General features: G+C 39.8%; 1 protein-coding gene across 2 annotated transcripts; it reads right to left on the bottom strand.

Moving 5' to 3' along the window:
- Positions 1-582: 582 nt before the first annotated feature.
- On the bottom strand, positions 583-21,618 carry PANX2 (pannexin 2). 2 transcript variants are annotated; one of them, XM_031553099.1, is made up of 4 exons: positions 14,080-21,618; positions 5,192-13,645; positions 4,267-4,340; positions 3,355-3,440 (listed from the first exon to the last, which is right to left on the bottom strand). In XM_031553099.1, the coding sequence occupies exons 2-3, from the start codon at positions 6,675-6,677 to the stop codon at positions 4,309-4,311; spliced, it is 1,518 nt and encodes a 505-aa protein (XP_031408959.1). In that variant the 5' UTR covers positions 6,678-13,645; positions 14,080-21,618; the 3' UTR covers positions 3,355-3,440; positions 4,267-4,308. The 2 variants fall into 2 exon arrangements, with proteins under 2 accessions (XP_031408958.1, XP_031408959.1); XM_031553098.1 differs by lacking the exon at positions 4,267-4,340 and having other exon boundaries at positions 583-3,440.
- Positions 21,619-21,624: the final 6 nt, after the last annotated feature.

Genomic DNA, 21,624 nt, shown 5'->3' with positions numbered 1-21,624 from the left:
ATCAATATTCTACAGTGCTTCTGGAAGGGGAGGAAAAAAAAAAAGGTGTTTTCTGCTAGAATTCCAAGAGCTTTACAGCACCATGCAAGGATACCCCATTACTATGCTGGGAACAGGGCGATGTCCCACCTGTGGCAATCTCAACTCTTCTTTAGACACAGCCTAATTAGCTTTGGGACAAATTGTCTCACTTTCCTGTGCCTCAATGGCTTTATCTCTAAGCTGGGACAACGACGATATATATCTTCTAAAGCTCAAAATCAGGGACTAATTTGCTGTCAACATCAAAATACGAACTACCCAGCACCCCTAATTCAGCATGGAACAGAGGCCTGTCACTGTCATGCCTAGCAGCAGAAAATCCCAGCAATCAGAGATGAAACATGTTGATGAATTGGGCAATGGTTATTGGAAATGAAGATTTCCTTGTATAGCTCCTTTGCAAAGTAGAGGCTATTTTCTATATGCAATATGTATTTACATGTATATACAGCATTTATAGGTATGTAGTGGTATTCTAGTGGTTGGTGACACTGCATACAGCAGGGGGGGGTTGAAACTAGATGGTCATTGTGGTCCTTTTCAACCCAGGCCATTCTATGATTCTATGACTTTACATAGCTGGTATTGAGAAGCCTGGATGTGTTTGTGTATATGCACATTTACCAGCTACAGAGAAATGTTAGTAACACCAGTAATAAAAAGCATTAGTGCACTAAAGAAATCCCAACAAAAGCACTTCTCTAAGAGTGAGATAGAGCTGGCTGGTCTCCTGCCAGGTCTGGACAACCTAAATGTAGTCCAAAAGATACTGCTGGTACTTATCCTTACTGTCTGGTTGTCTAATGCACTCTGAAGAAGTACTCTGAAGAAAAGGGTTTCTGTGGGACAGCAGCCATTAACCCCAATGGGACAGAAGGTCCTCTAAGAACGTGCGTTGTGTGGGTAGTCAAATTGGAGACATTTAATTTGCTTGGGAAAAAAAAAAAATTCTAATTACAGGATTGTGTATGAGTGAATATAATGCAGGGGGGCATTCAGCTCACCACCAAAGCCTGGATATGCCACTGACCTCAGATGAGCCTCCACAGGTGGCAGCCACTGGCTGTGTTTGCAGTCTGTTCATGGGGATGCTCCATTCCCAGAGTGCCCATGAGGAGAAAGCTTGCAGGACTTGGCTGTGCAGATACAGATTTGTTTTTTAGAATCTTCACACTGCTCTACCAAATGACAGATGACAGTGATGCCAAGCACCCTCAAATGCGTTAGAAGAGGAGAAAACCTACAGCCTTGAGCCACAGGCAGCTGGCAAACAGCTCAAGTGCTCACTCACCCCAAGGCAGTCTCACACAGAAAGCTCCACAGTGCTGGGACCTCAGGAAGTCACAGGCCCATCCTTCAGCCATTCCCACTGTTTCCTCTCCTGACTGTGCTACATATCCTGTGGTTTGCTTCTTGATATTTGGCTGTTTGGGCTGAAAATACTGCGCAGTACTGTATGGGGGAATAGTGGTTTTACACGTCCCACCTACTGCTTCTACCAGAATCCCACTTGTATGTAACTACACTAGGACATAGTACACGTTAAGCTATTCAGAATAATATGTATTTATTTTCAGTGCTATTTTCATTAAATACTGGTATCATATATCCATGTCTGAGGTAATAAATTAAAATAAATTCAAGATTTCAATCCTGTATTTGTGCTGCATATTTCTTCTACCATTCATTATACATAATTTGATGCAAACACACATAGTCCATAATTCTGGTAGTAATATTATTTCAACACAGTCACTTTTTGTTTCACTATCATTTTGCTGAGAATGGTTATTGCATGATACATTTTTAATAGGTGTTTTAGTTATACTAGAATTTTCTATTAAATCACACATATCAAAGTTATAGGAAGATGGGGATGAAGATGTGCTTTGAGCCAAGGAAGGCAAATATTGAATCAGAATGATAGCACATACAGCAGGACCATTGTCTGCTTGCACTAGAGTCCAGATCCAGCAAAGCCACTTCAGTATGTACTTAGCTTTACAAAGAACATATGGGTCATTTCAGTGACATCCATAGCCTTAAGTGTTTGCTGAATCAAGAACTAGCCAAGCTTGGACACCTAAATTCATAGGCTTCCTTAATCCTGTTATTTGAATACGATTTTGCTGGTTTCATATTTTGTAAGATGTTTTGTAACAACCTCTGTAAGATTTTTCATCAGTGAAGCACCCATAGAAGTTTCTAACCTGGTTCATAAATACACTATGAAAAATAAGCAGCTACAATGACTCTCTTCTACATATTTTGTTAAAAGCAACAAACACCTGGTTTGAAAAGTTATTAAAGTAATTTTTTTCCCATGGTAAAATATATTTAAAAAAATAAACTCTTTATTTCAGCATCTTCCATCACAATAAAAGCTTGTTAAAGGGCGGGGCATACCTCAGGTATTTTCATTTATAAATGCAAGAGGTTGAATGTATCCATTCCTTTTGCACTTAAATGCTGCTGGTGGTAGTAAGGCCCTTTCAGCTAAGTCTCCATCGAGCCCAACGTCAGTGAGCTAAAGAAGCAAACAAACAAAAATTGGCTTGCATATAACTTTTTTGTAATCCTGAATTGAAAAAAAACAACCCCTCTCTGCTTAGAAAAAAAACTCTTATTTAACTACTGCCATTAAAAAAGCATACCTCACCTCTGTGTCTTTTTAGCTTTCATCAGTGATTCTGAATGCAAACGGTTTAAATACTCGCTAAAATTACTGTGGCATGCCATCAGACTTCTAATGTTCATAAGTTGTGCTAAGACCAATTCAATCAGGAAGCTATAGTTCAGAGCTAGAGCTAATGGTTGTCTTGGTGTTAAAGGTCTACTTCCACCAGGTTTTACTTATTCTATGTTGTAAATGACAGTGCTCATGACGTGATCCTGAAAAACGGTTTGGTGTTATTACCAAGAGCTACAGTTCGTATGAAAGCTCTCCATGCTCATGCAGTGAAGTGCAGTGTTGAAGGCGACGATGCTTCTCCACTCGCACTGCCTTGGGCTTGGCCACCAGAGAGCAGCCATGGGGCTTCAGTACTCCACCGAGCTCACGATTGCCATCGGTTCATCAAACGTTGCCAGCCGTATCTGCTTAGGGGTGGGGATGGAAAGAATTTCCCCTGCGTCAGTCGGGGAGTGAATCCCATTGTCGATTATGTTTGAAACTTCCTCCTCGTGATCCTCATACAGCGTGTTGATGTGCAGCAGAGGGTGGGTGGGGTTGCAGTTCAGCGCAGGGGCTGGTTCTGCTTTGGCTGGGTTCAGAGTCATACTTGTCGCTGTGGTCGTGGCTATATGGTTGTGGTTGCATGTGACAAAAGCCCCAGCGGCAGGCACAGTTCTGCATGTCTCAGATGAGTACAGCATCTCTTTTGCAGGATGAGGGGTGTCTAGAAGAAATCAAAAGAGCCAGTTAGAAGACGGGCAGTCTTTCACCTTCCCAGTGCATCACAGAGCAGTGTACTCAACCAATAAAGGCAGTCCTGCCATTGCTTTCAATGGAAGCAGGAGAGGACTCCAAAATGAATTTTCTTAGGATCCTCTGAGAAATCCAACAGGGCTGTTTCATAACAACAGGATTGTAAGCTCAGGGAAACGGGACAAACAACAAACGGGTTTTGTAAATCTCACTTTCTATGCATGCTCATGCTTCCTAATGTGAATGGTATTTTCATAAAATAAACAGAAAACAACTGAAAAGTATCTTTTACTCTCCTCTATGGTTTGGCAGATGTTTTTTATGTGTTATGATTTAATGTTTTGACAAATGTTATGAATGTTGAAATCCACAAGATGGAATACAAAATGTGCTGATATTTTCAATGGGAAAAAATAGTGGTTACATATTGTAAGCCACTTGTCTTTAGGAAGAACTCAGCAATTTGTCGTTAACTGATGTCTCTTTCCAGAAATTAGAAGTCTGCCTTACCTGATGGACGGCAATGTTGCTCTAACTCAAAAGCAAAGCTGAATACTTTCAATTGCAATGGAGAGTAACAGAGCCCCAAAACTACAGTAATTATTTTTCACTCTTATAATATTCAAGCACTAATTTAGATGAAGGTAACTGAGACCAGAAAACCCCAGTAGTTTTGAGGAGTTGAAATCAGAGCAGGTGATCGGATAAGGAAAGCTGTAGAATAGCTCACATGCACATCAGGGAGTTGGAAGGCTCTGAGGAGCATAACGATTTGGAAGTGACAGAAACTTTTATACCTCAAATCACTTCTTTGCTGGGCAGTGGGGTGACGGTAGCTGTCAGTCTGTCGAGGCCCAGAGGGAGGTCTTAGCTTGTAATGAGATGAGAGCCATTGCTTTAAGTATGTACAAATCTTTCTGCACAGTGTTTCTTATGTCAGTAGCTTACAAAATCAACAAGAAGATATATACCTGCCTGTCAGCTTATCTACTGATCGCTTTTCTTAGTGCTTACATGGCTTTCCCCATCACTCTAGCATACAGCAATTGTTAATATATTTGGAAAAGTTCTTTAAGACAGAAAAGGGGTTGCATTTGCAAGACACACACAGGGAACTGAGGCACAGAAAGAGTTGTGAGGCCACACGGGAAGTGAGTGGTTGAATTCCTGAATCCCAGACCAGCACCCACACTTCAGACCATTCATCCTCCGGTCCATGTGAGACAAAGGGCAAATTAAGATGTCTTTGGGGTGAAGAACAACATAATGTGAGTTGTGCCTTCGTAGGTGGCAAATGCCAGTCCCTAAGAATTGGTAATCAAAGAGATTTTTTTCTATATAGCTTGAGAATAAAGCCAATCTGAAAAATGCCAGATGCTAGTGGAGCAGGAAAAGTGTTTTAGAGGCTGAACTCTCCTCATTTTCTTAGTAGGCACAACTACTTTAATTACTGTGAAAATCTGCTGACATTTGAAAAGCTACCCGTAGCAATAACTTGCAGGCTGTTTTTGTATGGCTCTACCTGAAATAATGCTTATTCTCCATATAGCTGTGTTCTGATAGAGACAACTACTGCTTCTGAGGCCTACACATCCTAATATTATTATTTATCCCAAAATCTAGCAAAATAGGTCAAAAAGTTCAAATAAGCTTTGCATTCCTGAAGATCACTACAAAAATCATTGTCTGTGAAGGTGGTACTGTCATTACGATATACTGTACCTTTGAGAGAGGAGGTAACGTGTACTATGACATTCTCTTCCTGGTTTAGAAATCCACCCTCTTGGCTTTTTGATGTAGGCATCGAGGGGATGGCTGGAATCTCTGGCTTGGTTTTTTTACTACTAAGTATATATGGATGTACATCCAAGGAAAAGTGCCGTGTGTGTTTCTTTTCACTGCCTGTGCTCGGGACGGTGTTTGATTCAGTTTTATGAGCTGATGATTGCTGTGAGGTTTTTGCAGCAGATTCTAACAAAGGAGCAATAAGGCTATCCGTCGCCGTTTTTCTCCGCACAGGCTTAGGCTTTTCAGGTTTATGATTTTCGACCTTCATAATGGCTAACTGCTCCTTGAAAGGCTGAGGAAGTGGATTGGTAGTTGGGATCCATTTCATCTTCTTCCTTGGTCTCTTAATGATGAGCTGCTCGTTGCCATCGATGTCTGCTGGGTCGACGCTTGGGTCTATTGTCTGGATCCCTGAATCACGCATGGTTGGGGTGGCATCGTGATTGGACTGGGCCAGCGCCGCCAGCAGTTGGCGCACCACGTTGTCATACATCAGATCACTTTCGTTCGTAATAAAATCCAGACGGTTCAGTGATTTTATGTGGTCCCGATTCTCATTGCAAAACATAGCCAAAATATTGATGTCACAAAACTGGGACTTCTGCCACTGTTTCTTGGTCTTTATTCCAACTTTGTTCAGTTTATCAAATATGAAGTTGGACTTGCGAAATATGAAGAGGTGAATTAAGTTGATAAGGATGATCAAGTTCATAAAGCAGAGGAGAAAGATGTCTACGCCTGCAATAATCCGCTGGAGCTGGACAGATGGCAGCTTACAGTTCACTCTGATGTGCAATTTGGAGCTGCTTGTCTTGTCCGGAGGCTCTCCTAGAGCACATGTAAATTCATTTTGCTTCTGTGTAGCATAGTAGGTGGATAAGTATGTAATTGGTATGATGCTTAAAAAGATGATGAACAAATGTCTCGCGAGATAAAGCTTAGCTAAGAAGTTACTTCGTCCTCTTCTTTCCAGGTATTTCTCAAACAAATTCTGTTCAGGGCTTTTTTCCTTCTCTGCGTTCTCAATGATTTCTCTTTTCTCTCTCTCTGTGATCCCCGGGCCTTTGGACTGGATCTGTTTCTCTATTTTTGGTGCCCGTCCTTCAGCTGCACGGTGGTAGCAATTATCGATCTCCTGAAGCAAAAAATTAAGCTCTGAAGTCAGTCGGGTGGAGGCCAGAAATTCCCAGCCCAGAGCTGGAATGTACATTATCCCAGCAAAAGCCAGCAGTGCATAAGGTAGGAACTTATGCTCAAACAAGGAGGGCCAGTGGCTGGCATCAACTCCTGGCAAGGCATCTTTTAATTCTGTCCAACAATATCCTCTGGCATACAAGGCTTGATCGCGGGTGAAGTTGTGTGGTGTGTAACAGTATATTGGCTCCTCTGTATAACAGAGAGAAAAGTCACTGCTGTGCATTTAACCTACAAAAGGAGCTCTGGAAAATAAACATTTCAAATGATATCAATTTTACTTTACTGTATTTTTACATGACTGTTCATCCCACAATGTGTATTAGACAGCTCAGCCTGCGTGCATCTTCACAAGCCTACAGGCAAAACTATTCACCTGGAAGCTTTACAATGAACCTACACTAGACATATCAGCTACGAATTGATGCTTTAGTTCTGTTACCTCCCTGACAACAATACCCTAAGCTAAACTGTGGTCTGAACTCTGGAAATACAAGACCTAGTATCCACTATATAGTAGCTCAGCATGTTACACTGGCATACATACAAACACTGAAAGGCTCATTTAGGTGACACTTAAGTTTCATCCCAGCTAAATATTCTTAAAAATAGAAAAAAGATATGGTTTAAAACAATCTTTTTAATCCTTATTAACAACGTCTACTCATTGGATATGGTGAAAAAATATCTGCACTAAAAACATTTAGTCAGCCGTATCTCAGCTAATAATCTGAATTAAAGCATTACCAACCAAATCAGAATCCACTGTTAATTGTATTTACCACTGTATTTACAATTGTATTTTTTTTTTACAGTGTGCAATTAAATGGTGCAACTCATTGCCCTACAGTATTATGGAAGCAACAAATACAGTGGATCAAGAAAGCAACTAGACCAAAGAAATGGAAAAGAAAGTATAGCAAGAATTATTAAATACACAGATAATTATACCATTTTTCTCTTGCATCATCTTCAAGCCACAGACTGCTGGACAGTGGGAGGGTTTATTCAAGAAAATAATACCATATGTTTGTCTATTTTAATACTTCTTGCTAAGCATTTGGGTTTTGCAACCACCACAGACAGGATACTGGGCTTTGACCCAGTAGATGCATTTTGTTTTCATGTAATTACATTTTTCTAACAATGGATATGAAAGTAAGACAGAACAACTTGTGAAAGTTAGAATAGAATTAACCATCCCAAGAACAGTGATCACTTTCAAAACACCCTCTTCAAGTATGAAGACTGTATTTTAATGCTTTGGTAAGCAGAACAAAAGGAATATAATTTACAGTGTTCTGGTATACCTTTAAAAAAAATCCTAAAATGAGATCCACAGGAAGAAGGTATGTTCTCTTGAATTGAGAACTGCTCAAGAACACCAAGCTTGCTCCAGTTCTGAACGCAGTCTACAGTTCAGATCGACAACAGCTCACTTGAAGAGAGTGGTGGTACTGTTCTCTTAATAATACAAATTATGAAGAGAAATAATAAAATGTTATGTTGTTTGACAGCAGTAGTTGAACGCTAAAAAGTAACAGGTGGACAAAAAAGCCCTAATCCTGGCTTAGCAGAAGAATCCTTAGTTAACCAACTACTTTTCATATCCAAGCAAATAAAAAGCATTTCCCAGGGATTTGATAAAATGTTGATGTATAAATGTATTCTCTGATATTCATAGATCTATACACTAAAGACTGCACATTTTTTAAAAGTAATTCAGTGAGGATTCTCTTCTAAAAATATAGCCAATTTGAACAGGCCTGCTAGGATAATGTTACCCAAGATAGGACGTAAATTGAATAAGCCCTGTAAATTCTTGAAAATAATTTTTGAAAACTATTTTATCACGATTTAGCTTCAACCTTTCTCAGAGGAGAGCTTAAAGCACTCTAATGTTACTAAAATTCCCACTTAGACTACTTTTGTGAATTTACAGTCATCAGTTATGAGAAAAATATTCATTAACTCTCATCTTCAGCAATTACATGCCCTCCAAACTCTAACCACGAAGGGATGCACACACAAAAGTTCAACTCAAACTATAGAAGAGTTACTGCATGATTTCCCAGAAGATTCCTATGTGAAAATATTCCCACGGGAAAAACAAGCAAGTAGCTTTGAGTATTTCACATAAACAGAGAGATTTTGAATTGGGTGTCCCCAGGCTTAGTAGGACCTGCCAACATGGAATTTAAATTACTGTGAAATACATGAATTCATTTCTCCTGAAACTCAGCAGCATAAATACGCAGGAAGATGACAAGCATTCATTCAATTCATCCACAAGGATTACTTTTGGAATCATGTATCAGCTGCTATTACCAAATAAATGGTAGAAAGTTCACCTCAGTGAGGCCTGAAAGGTTATGGCGATTTCTGCCAAAATGTCATATTAACAACAAATAGTTAATAAGTAAATAAACAAACAAATAAATAAAAAGAAAACAAAAATGTCTTTTAACATTTACATTTATGTTGGACAAACCACTTGGAGACTATCTGCACTCTGTCCGCTGACGCTGCTTCACTGTAAAACTTAACAGCTGCACAACTTTAGTTTGAAGTTCGTAGCATCTTCAAAAATGGGGCTGTCCAGCTCAGTAAGGAAAGCACAAGGAAAGCAAATGCCATTTTAAAGAAACTTGTTTGCTTTCCTGTGAAATATTGTTTAGCTGCTCCCATTGCCTGCTAAGTTGTGAGCGATCTCTACTTTACTGGCACAGCTGAGCATGGTGCCCCATGCTGATTCAATGTTGTCTTTATTGATGCTAGTCTACTTTTTTGCATGTTTATTAAATTGACATGACTTTGATTATGTGCCAGGTGACCCTTCAGATAAAACCCCATTCCCAGCCAGCAGGACTTGATAATTGATTGATGTGGAAGAAAGATTCCAATGCGATTTTATTCAAATACTGTTTTCTAATATGTTTGAGTCATACCCACCGTCAGCGAATGTCACTGATTTTGGTAGCTGTTGCACAGGGGAGTTTAGCTTAACCTTCATAGCACAGGACATGACTCACAAAGCACAGCATCACTCTGGGGAAGCTCATTCATCTAGACAGTGGAGAGGAGGGGAAGACCCTTCCAGACAGTGATTCAAAGCAAAAGACTAATTTACCTGTTGCCTGGAGGAACCTGTCTCTCTTCATTGACAAGAGGCTGCCAACCAAGATCATCACTCCGTTTAAGTTAGCTTTTGTGAATGCTCCTTAGGCAATAGCAGCATTTTACCTTGCATTTAACATAGCACTTAACACCATGAAGGTGTTTGATCCCATCATACTAGGGCATGGACCGTTTCTCCTCTACTGCAATCTGTGTCAATCAGGAATAAATGAGAAAGAAAAGCACGATGTCAGTAATGAATCTTGTTTGTATGAAAGATGGCAGCAACATATAGCTGGATCTCAAAATGCCTATCTGCTGAGGATGGAAGAGTGATGAGTTGCTCTCACACACACTGCTCACTAAGCTGCAAGCCCTACTTAACGCGCGTTCAGTTTCATGAAGACACATCAGCAGATTTCTTCTGATGCAATGATGTGATAGATAAGCAGCAATAAAAAAGCTGTAGGAGTGTTATCACCATAGCTCTGACATTGGATCACGCAATGTAGAAAATATATTTGCTTTTATGTTTATATTCAGATACGTAGAAAGTTTCTACTGATGCTTGTATTTCACCCTCAAGCAGTTCAGGAATTTTCTTTTCCATAGAATAAACCCAGCTACCATGAAATGTAGTTTTTCCCTCAAACTCAGCAGTTTAATATGGAATAATTATACAACTGTGTAGGAAATGGTCAGGTATGGTCAGGAAAAAATTTTGGAAAGCTTAGGGGGCACTATTATGGTTGAGCGGGTTGGTCCTCTTCTGAGTGTTGCCTAAAGTATAATCTATCCCTACACATTCTCTGACAGCTACATTCTTGTGAACTCAGGAAACAGTAGTCCCTACTGTGTGCATCTGCAGCAACAGTGGAAAAAACAACACGGTACTCAACTAACTTGTAATCATTATGGGGAGCTGGAATACTAAACTCAACACTTCTTCATTAAATGTCATGGCTTGTTGTAGGATTTTCAGAGTAAAATCTCAGGAAGTTCATAATCTGAAGGTCTGCCCTTAGGTCCACCTACAAAAATGCGTTAACTGCATGCCAACATATGAAGTTCAACACAGTTGTATCAGAACAAAATCACTTGAAATAGCTGAGAATAAGTTCTGTCTTCTGCAATACTTACCTACAGTCACTGTCATCCCCCCAAACTGTACCTTTTAGACAACTTGCCAAGAGATTAAGTAGCTCCAGGCTAATCTTCTTCAAAAATAATTACCACATCAGAAAAAACATTGATATTAATAGATCATGAAGTATATTGTACTTTATCCTATACTGAGTATAAACATGCATACTAGGAAGCTTAGCTTCCCTTTTTTAATATCACTAGATGATCACAGGAGCAGTACATCAGATGTTTTCAGCAGATGTAGATAAATATGTCTTATCCTTCTTGCTGTTCACATAAGTAGTTTCTAGAAATCCCTAATACTGGTCTCATTAATAAAATATGAGGCATCTCAGTGAATCTTTTCGAACATACAAATAAGATGAAACAGTCAAAGAGGAACGACTTAGTTGTGGGACATAATTGTGTTATGCCACTTGAAAAATTAAAAGCTAACCCTTGAAAGCTGTTTTTTCATGTTTCATTCTGTGCCATACAATCCTATCGAGTTTAAATACTACTTAAACAGGGAAAAATTACTTCCAGACAGTACTGCAGTACAGAGGGCATACTTCAGGGAAGTTAGAGAACATGGTTGGGAGATGATAACCGAAGTAGGGAGAGGGATGAAGGCAGGGACTGTGCTCAAAAAACTCTTTAGAATGTATCTAAACAGACTGTACGGGAGGCAGGAGCGAAGGTAAAGCACAGAAACCAAGTGATGCCAAGTCTGCTGCCTGTTAATACATACTCTGAGAAATGCTTGAGAATGCTTTCCTCAGGTGCAGGCTACCACTTCTACTGTTACCTCCTTCAAATGGTTCCCCAACCTCTCCATCCCTAAGGACACCCTCAGCAGTCCCTGAACTATATACTCTTTGTCAGGCTCCAAGGACTAAACATGTTAAGCATTAAGCATGAAGTGCTTAATTTCACCCTGGAGATTCAACACTGTATGTTCTGCAGTTCCTCAAATGAGAGGCTGAGATCTGGGGCTGGAACCCCTGTGCAACTTCCCATTGCAAAAATCAATCTCAGATCTGAAAACAGAGTTACCAACAAAAAACCTGGTGATTGCTGTTCTACAAATTACATCTGAAGATATACCTCAATGCAGAATCACAGAAAAGCTGAAAGGAACCTATAAAGTTACTGAGTCCCATCTTATTTCTAAAAGCAGGGACAACACTGAGTTCAGAGCAACTTGACTAGGGCTCTGTCCAGTCTAAAAACCTCCAAAGGTATAGGCTGCTATCCCATGCACCCTGCTCCAATGCTTGGTTTTCCTCAGTTGATATTTCCCCTTTTTCCACTTTTGAGAAACAGCCATGCCCAAGAACGAACACAAAAGAGAACTACAATGCAAGTAGCTGGAGTTCAGGCCACAGCATTACATCTCAGTCCTAGGAAAAGATATCAACAGCACAGTCCACCAAGAAGCTGTGTGCGTGTATGCCTGTGTGCATTTACATACAAAAATAATAATTAAAAAAAACAAGCAAAAAATGTGATGTGTGAGGTGGTGTGTGTACATGGAGCCAACAGTCAAGAAGACATGGTCAAATTGGTAGTTACACATTATTCTCCTCTATCTCTTGAAGTTCACTTTTTACAAGTCTTCTTGGTCAAGTGAGTGAAATGGAATTCTAACATAAACATTTGTTTCTGTTTTTCAAATAAAGATAACAATACCAACCTCTGAGTATTCAACACAGTAAAAAACCCTGTTCCTAAAAAGACTCAACCAACTTCATGCATTGGGCAGTTTCTTTGAAGCCAATGAGATTACTCACGGTGCATAAAATTATGCATGTGCATCTCTTTGAAGAGATGAAACTGCAGGGGATTCAATTTCAAGCTTAAAAAGCATTGTTACATGTAATAGTCAAAATACATTTAAATATGGACAAAGCATTTACAATGCTTTTGGTAAACATTTAAAAGTAATGAAGGAAAATATTAGTTACACAGTATATGTCCATATATAAAAGGGCAAATGACCCTTTACACCTACCCCATTAAAACAAAGTATATTCACCAAAAACAAACTACGAAGTGTAATAAATTGTGTATGAATCTTGTGACTTCTTTTAGAATTTAAATTGAGAAAGAAATCACACCTCATTAATCTTCCAACTAAACTGTACGATTTCAGCGTTCTAGACCAACAATTCAATAATGGAGGTGGAAAAGAACCATTTCCTAACAGCAGACAAAAGAAGAAAAAAAAAAGAAAAAGAGACAAAATTCTCGTGCTTGCTACACCAAGACAAAGGTAAGCATGTCTCTTGTCCAAATAATTATTTGATACTCAAGAAATAAACATGCAAGCAGGCCGAAGAGGCAACCTTGTCAACTCATGCTCTGACTGACAGACAGGCTAAGGGGGAATGCCAATGGGGAGGACGTACCAACTGTGGACACCTGCGGTTAAGTTATAGGTAAGCATATTGTTAAGTTTATTATTTAACAAGTATAATAAACTGCAGATTCACCCTGGGCCTTAGAACTTTCTAAAACTCGGCTTTTCATCCTCTTGAAGAGGACTGTTAAATCATCCTTATGCAGATGCTCAACCTGCATACAAAGAAAAGGTGACATGTCAGTCAAGTTTTCCAAAGAGCTCCTTGTAAAGTCCTCTCCACTTGTCTGTAAGGAGAAATTCAGTATTTGAAGTAGGCTCTCTTGATTAATAGCAAGATAAATGAGATGTTTCCCTGCATTCAGCCATAGATGCTAATATTTGATAAACGTATCCTATCACAATGTTCATCCCCCCATTGTATCTTGTGTAAGCAATCAGGCATATGTGCCTCATTCATCTTGTGTACTAAAAGGAATGCACAGGCAAGCAGGTAGAAAACTGTTTATTAATGAAACTGAAATAATTTATTCTGTAGCTTTCAGTATATTTTAAAAGGCAAGGAAGAAATGTCCTGAATCCTCTTCTCCCTGGAAAAAGAGAACAAAAAATATTCGTATTACTAAGGCTGAAAATGTAGTCGAAGGAAGCATTATGTCATCTAAACAGTAAACAGATTTTACATGCCAGCCAGAAGCTTCCAAAAGGAATATCAAACTGTCTGCTTTGGATGTGATTTTAACAAATGATGGCTAGTATCCAAATCAACTCACAGCCAAATGAAAAACTCCCTTAATTTAACAGCTTTACATCAACTACTTTATTTAAAGGGTACTTAAATGTTAGATATTAGTACAACATGAGAATGGATTCCTGAAATTACATTTGTGTATCAACTGTAGTCATGCAGTCCCATTTAACTCACTGAATAAGAAAATAAAGCATTCCTTGAACTAGGCCTTAACTTAGCAAGCTAACTATTAAGAATTATTAATTCATCGAAACAAAAAGACAATACCTTTACCTTTGTTAGGGAATATTCTTTCCAAAGAATATAGGTTTCCAGGAAGTCTTCCTATGGTACAAATTTCTCCATGATCAACAAGGTAAGGTACAGCCTTTTTTGACCACTCTCTGAAACCACTTGTCCTATTTAAGAAAAAAATCTTAAAAAGAAAGTCCCTGAGGAAATGAGACAGGAAACCACTGCTGCTAATAAGTTTCACTTATCCATATTCTACAAGTATTAGTATATTACAAGTATATTCTTGTGCAAGACTTCTTCCCAACTCTAGGGAACCTGCTTTAGTAGGAGAGTTGGACTAGATGATCTCTAGAGCTCCTTTTCAACCTCTACAGTTCTGTGACTTTGTGCAGTGTTAGTCAGAATGGGTGAGATGTAGCCAAGCAGTTCCAAAGACTGATAGGTAATTGGTTACCCCCAGGGGTGCCTCCTTATTTCAAATATGGGACCTTTCTTCTTCCAAGACTGTTGTTTGAACTGCCTGTACTTGGTTATCCAGTCACTAAAATGATAATGCACACTTGCAATGGATATATAAATTTACAGGACTACATTCCCTGTATGTTAGAGACGTGAGCTCTTCTAAAATTAGCTGGTATGCTGAAGTTCACTTCCAGCAATGGAAGGCTTAACAACCCGTAATACCTGCCCAGCATACTTCAGGAGAGAAAGATTCCTGCTTGATTCGTATGTTGAAGTCTGTTAGTGTTCCAGAAATGGCAACTGTTACATGGAAGGTGCAGAAACACCTAAAGGAAATCCCTTGGGTTGTTGCTATGGAGAAATATTTCCTCAATAATGAGCTACCATCACTGTATGATGGCCATGCAGTGTGGTGGTAATGTCATTAGAAAAGAGCTCATCTACAGTCACTGTACTGTTCACCAACACCATGAGCATTTCTTCCTACATTCAGCAGCTCTGTGAGAAAACAGAAGATATTTGGAAGGAAATTACAGTCCTTATATTTGCAGCTAGAGCTGTGTTTCTGTATTATAATGTTGTTTTGTATTAGGTTAAGATCTGAGGAGAGGTTTGATCTTCAGAAGTGTGCATCCATCAAAACACAATGAAATTCAGCCACACAAAAAGGCCTACAAGAGAGATCTGAATAACCTTTACTTCTACAATTACCCTTAATATGAGGAGGTAAGTGGGATTTGGTGACGTACAGATCTGCACAGCAGTGGAAATAATCTGTAAAAATAAATGTCTCAATGTTATCCAAACATCAAAGCATATTTTTGGGCAATTCAAAAATCACCCTCTAGAGATGAAACCCTCAAAGCAGATACACAGACACTGAGTCACCACCATGATGTGAACCAGAGCAACACCTAAAGCAAACTGCAAGAACACACAAATGCCAATGTGAAATGAATTTTGAATGTCCTGTGCAACTGATGATAGACAGAGGTGATTTCTGAAATCAAGGGTGAAGTACAAAAAACACAGACAGGAAACAACAGGAAACAGCAGTTTTGTTTTATTGCATCGCTGCATTTTAATGATCAGAAATGAAAAAGATGGCTTGTTTTAAACACTTATGGTCATAAACACAGCAGCTGGAAAACTCATTAAAAAATAAGTAGTTAGCTCATTAGGTAGTTACATTTTTTTAACATCATAGTATTTGGAGGCAGAGATGACTTGCCTACAGCTTTTTGGAAAAGTGATTCCTCCATGGCAGGGGACTTGGAACTAGATGATTTTTCAAGAGTACTCCAATGTAAGCCATTCTATGATTCCATTCTATGATTCTACGTTCAGAGAAACTGAGTTTTATGAAGAATCACAACTGTGTTGGTCTATCATGACAGAGCAAAGAGAATCTGACCCCAAATGCTCCCAGGGACTCTACAACTTTCATGTGGAGGTCTCCTGCCCTCCTGCAGGCTGTGGATCCCACAGAAGACAAGGCACCTCAACCTCAAAAACGATTACTTCAGCAAATGGCCGAGATGCTCCAGAAGTAGTCACAGAGCTCCAAACTGGAAAAAATGCTCCATGCATCTCAGCAATTGTCTGCACTGCTGCTCTGGTAACTTCTTCAAATCTGCATGACAGGCACAGTGCCAGAAAAGAAAAGCAAAAGAATCCCAAACCTTGCTATGGTAAGAAGTACTACTATACTGCCAAATTCAAGAGTATAATATACTAAGTCCTTTATGATGGAAATACCTGCACTGCTTTCACTGTTTTCTTAGAATAAATCCTGTACCATGTGAAAGAAAAGAAACCTCTACAAGAATGTTGCCAGCCTGCTGTGACATAATTCAGCTTTTGTAATTCAATGTGTAGACCTACCTAGCTTAGTGAGAAAAAAGCTCTGTGGTAAAACTGAAGAACAGTCTCAGTGTTACTCATTTATTCAAAATGTTCCCTCTTGAGAAAGATGAATTAATTAATTAGCTCTTAAAAATAGTTTTGACCATCTACCTGTTCAGATTGTTGAAGTTATCTCCAAGCACACATTAAGCTAAATCTCATCCACGTTTTGGACCTCTTCTCATATGTGACATAAGAAAATGAAGGGGTCAATAGTACAGAAAAGGTCAAAGTCAGTATGAAAAAAAGATGGCATATGAGTGTCATGTGAGTGTCAGTGAAGACGGAGAGATTGAATTCATGATATAAAAAATGTCTGTGGCCTCTGGAAATCGCAGCAGAATTATTACCTATGTGAGACTCATGCATTTCCTCAGGATTACTTTTATATTCAATATTCCACTGCATAACTGCAAATCTTTATGTGATCAAAACGCATAGAACGCCAGCATGCATATCTCATGGATGCCTCCTGTGCACATGTGTGTGTGTTTGTGTGTGTGTGAGAGAGAGAACTGCCCTTACCCTTTGAGAGGAGTTCCAGCAGCAGTGCCAACAGCCAGTAGCTGAAGCACAGTTGGCCTGTGGTTGCTTGTAGTACTCCAGTTCTTTTTAAAAACGTATCATCAGAAAGCACTGAAATACAAGTGGTATTGAGACACTGCCTAAATTCTCTCCTGGCAGCTACTACTACTGCCTCACAACCAATTTCTACATCCACGTTCTCATATATATATAAAACAATTTTGCCTTATGCTTTTTACCACCAGCAATAATAATGTGGAAAAATGTAATCTACACTTTTTTTTTTTTTACTTTGCATGGCTTTAAGTGCACTTAAATAGTAAACATGGAAAATAAGATCAAAAGCGAGCTAACACTCAAGTCAGGGAAGTGAGTGTGTAAATATGTTGCCCACAATCTGTAATAGAAATACAAATTAGAGAAGTTGACCAGAAATACAAATTAAAATTCCATCTTTTAATACAGAAATCCTCAACACATACTATTTCAAACAGGTGAAATGCATAACAACACTGAACTGACACATATACTGTATGCCACGGTGAAGCAGGCACTGATAATGCAAAATTATTACAAATCAGAAAATGCAACGTAGAACTTGAAGTGACCCTTCATTTAACTTACTGTCTCCCTCCATGACTTCCTTGTGAGAGTTTTCTAGCAGAAGGCTGGTAAGAGGCTGAGCTATGTAACTGCTAAGACACATAGAAATACTTATGATCAACTTGCTGGTATTTGGCAGGCACTGATTTATAAATGTAGCAAGAAAATCAGTGCCACTGCTTGGCTTCTGACTGCAGTCTAACAATCAACTGGATGACTGTTTTGCTTTATTTTAATAAAGAAATGGTATTCAAGAACTTCTGAGGAAAAGCAAACATGACTGCAATAATAGAATGATTCACTGTGTATGGAAAGCACAAGGCACTATACACGAGGGATATGACTTAGCCATCGCTGTAGTTGACAACATGAATCCTAAAGCTTGGAGACCAAAATATTTCAATATTGTGAAGATAACACATAACAATAACAGCAATGTATCCTCTTTTGGGGCCCACCTCTCACGGGTCCCCTATAGAGCAAATGTCCCACAGACATTATGATGGTGTTCTGCTCAACACAGCACAACACTGAATCAGTGTTAAAACACAAAGTAAGCAGCTCATAATGAGAGCCAAGTATCTCTTCCTCTACTGTACAGAAGAAGAGTGCCTCAGGACCTTTCACTGTAGAAGGCTGCCATTCACTGCCAGCAGCATCACTGCCAGCCAGAGGACACAATATAGCACAAGCTGATGAAGAGTAGTTTTGAATACACAACAGCTTCCCTGCTTGTGGCTGTGGACCGTGTATGCTAGTTCCACGTGGTTCATGTGTATTAGTTCCATGGTAAAACCAGGGAGAGTAGAGGATGAAAAAGACCATGGAACAACTGATCCCCATCAAACAGATACTGCATGTTGTAGTCTAGTACTATGTATTCTCCACATTTTAAGAAGTGACAACCTACACTTATGGGCTTACGACTTGCTCCTCTACTGCCAGGTACCTGGCATGGTTATCTATTCCTGCACTGGGGCACTGTGGGACTACCAAATCAGACTCTCCACTCAGAGGTTATGAGTCGTATTTTACTTTCAGTTTGCACAGGGATAACTAATTGTTCAAAGTGCTGGGGAATAAAAAAAAAAAAAAGGACTTCTGAATTATCAGGTATGAGAAATCAAACTTCTAGGAACAAAACCACTCTATGTGTGCAGGAGTGCTGTAAGCAGTATTAAAAATATACACAGTATAATGGAGGTCACGTCATTGTTCTGACAGAAACCACAACACGTCGGTACTCGGATTTGTATAAAGGAATAAACTGTGATCTTTAAAGCAGTTGTTTCTAAAAGAAAACAGAAAAACAGGTAAATTCCCTTGGGACTATTACCCATATGCACCGCTGCTCTCAACAAGAAAAACATTACCAGAGAAGTTTCCTTCAGCCAACACTGCCAGCTGCAGGCACCCTACTGAGCAGGGCTCAGAGCCCTGTTGCTCTGAAACACAAGTTCCACTCACAGACTGATCCATCCTCTGCTCAGAGACACAGAGATACAAAACTTTCCTTGGGGTCCTCGAGGTCAACACCTGCGAGGCCATAAATACCATGTGCCCTGGTTGTGTATGAAGTCTGTCCTTTGGTATGTAAAAGGGAGACAGTTCTTATTCCTATTTTGTAGGTGCTTGTTTGGACTTTCTTTGCATGAGGCAGCTCACTACTGTTCCTGAATGTTCTTATGATGACCTTATGCCCAGTACAAATACTGCACATGCATTTATTGTAACTGTTTTTCTCAGAGCTTCATTTCTGGGATCACAGTAGCTTGTTGGAAAAACAGTTACGGAGGGTTTAGAGACTCAGAAATGATAATATAAGTGGTTGACTGAGGGACTTCCTTTTATCTTACGAAAGAAAGTTTGGGCAGTGCAAAGAAAGGCTGTATTCGTTTCTTTTTCAGGACAGCCTGTGCAAGCATTACAGAATTTGTGATTTAATTTCTAAAAAGTGATGTAAAGATTAGATTAGTTTTTTATTTCCCATTCTGAGGCCATAACTGAGGCCCAGAAGAGCATCAAGAAAGATTTGGGAAGCTGCTATGATATTAACAACCAAAGAGGAACCTTTAGACAGCACTTCTGTCAGTGATTTTTGCACTTCCAATATGTTTTATATAAGCTGCAATATCCAAAGCAAGAAAACAAAGTTCCACTTTTTTTTTTTAAAGATCAGTGGCAGTGCACGTGTGAAACATAACACTAACAGCAGAATGAGGAACAAGTACACAGTCAGCAGGGCTATTGCTATGATCACACTCAACGTCTCCAGACAAGCTTAACTCAGAAAGCACTGAGTAAATAAATACTGTTCTGGTAACAGAGTTGAAACATCTGATTCAGGTCACACTAAAGTTAGCAGTAGTTTTGCTTCTGAATTCAGAAGCAGCAGAATTGAATCCACTAATCCTGAGCTCTTAGACTACAACCCAAAAAAGCAACCTAGTTTCATCAGCCCCTTGCAGTTTGTACTACTTGCTCTTGTATCTTTTTCTCATATTCTTCTGACTGTAGATCAAATGAACAAACAAATGGCATCAAATGAGGTAAGAACACTGTTCCAGTGACATAAAGAAGGTTTCTGTGCTGCCTTGTAAATCTTTGTCTGGGCAAGACACAACAGGTTTCTGCTCTTAAGAAGCAGATGCTTTTGCAGGGTCAAGTGAGCACACAAGGTCTGTGAGTAGAAACAAATGACATTGGTTTTAGCACTTCTGAAACAAAAATCAACTGAAACATTCAAGGCCACGACTATCATCTTAGAAAGAAATCTTCCACGGCATAAAACAAACACAACCGCAGAAACACGGGCAGATGGGAGCAATGAGTGAAATCAGTAGTTGTCTTCTCTTCCAAAAACTTGCATGGACCACGGTGTGGACATGCAGACAAACGTGCTGTACAAACCTCAGAGTCCTTTAGACTTGCGGCTCCCTCTACAATCTGCAGCCTCAGAGGATTTGTTCAAAGAGAGCAAGCTACTGCTGTCTGCACAAGCAGTGATTCACCAACAGATTTCTGTCAGAGAACTCACATAACAGTAAGGACACATATGGGAATGTGCATGACCTTTCTTGTCCCAAGGTCAAATTGAGGCCTACTCACATCCAGAACAGTAAATCTCCAGCATTATGAAAGCAGGTATATAAGCAGGCACTCTCAGTGCCTTTTGCAAATGCCTTTTTATTACTGTTTCCTTTCTACAAACCAAACAGAGGAAGGGATCCCAGCACTTCTGCATTCTACACTAAGGATCCACAAAAGCAGCAGTTTCCTGCCTCCCAGTCACTGCAAAAGGACAGCTGTCAGGTGTTCAGCAAGCTCACAGTTTCCTGAAAACACTGTCTTATGAAGAGACCTCTTGATGACCATGCAAAAACATGAGGCTATCATCAACTGTGGCTGAAGAACTTCAGATATTTAAATGTATGTTCAAAAAATGAAGTAAATTCAAAACGCTTAAGCTATAATCTAGAAAAATCTCCACCTAAGATTCCTTTCACAAGCAGTTACTCTTCTAATTAGTGTTATAGTGAAAGCAAGTACTAAGGATGTGTGTGATGGAGGTCAATCCCCAAGCTGCATGTAAAGGACTGCACGCAGATGTGTTTGGATAGACTGCACCTAGCTAAGTCCTGCTAACCATACGAGCTACAAACTGCCAGTCTGTGTATTAAAGCACTGGTAATTTCACATGGATTTCCACTGTGAAGCTCCAGGGGACCAAACAAGCCACACACTGCCAAGCACACTCTTCAGGCAGATGCATGAGGAAGGCAGCGATGGCTCCCTGCATTGCTAACGGCCTGAGAGGCGCACAGCAATGTACTGGGTCAGTACTCTTCAAGGCTCATCAACACCTGAGCCAGCTTCCAGGCAGGAAGGATTGCGCACTGCGTGTGGTGGGCAACCACACTGTGCTTCTGGAACTGCGAAAACCTGTATGTAAAGTGTAGGCCCTTAAAAAAACCAAGCACGCTGGAGATTTCTGCCATCACCATACAGCACAGCAAGGGACCATTAGCCTCTCTAGGACCGCTGCCCTCCGGCCGCAGCACATCGCTCCCCGCAGCCGTTCGGGCGCGG

This window comes from Meleagris gallopavo, chromosome 1 (assembly GCF_000146605.3).
Source record: "Meleagris gallopavo isolate NT-WF06-2002-E0010 breed Aviagen turkey brand Nicholas breeding stock chromosome 1, Turkey_5.1, whole genome shotgun sequence".
Classification (NCBI taxonomy): domain Eukaryota; kingdom Metazoa; phylum Chordata; class Aves; order Galliformes; family Phasianidae; genus Meleagris; species Meleagris gallopavo.
Note: the sequence above shows the minus strand (reverse complement) of the source record. Positions and strands in the feature narration are given on the sequence as shown.

Bases quoted from the DNA above. Each gene is read 5' to 3' on its own strand.
- PANX2 (XM_031553098.1), bottom strand. From the start codon at position 6,677: ATGCACAGCAGTGACTTTTCTCTCTGTTATACAGAGGAGCCAATATAC. The intron at 3,441-5,191 runs GTACAGTATATC...GATTTCTTCTAG, and splicing joins CGTTACCTCCTCTCTCAAAG to ACACCCCTCATCCTGCAAAA.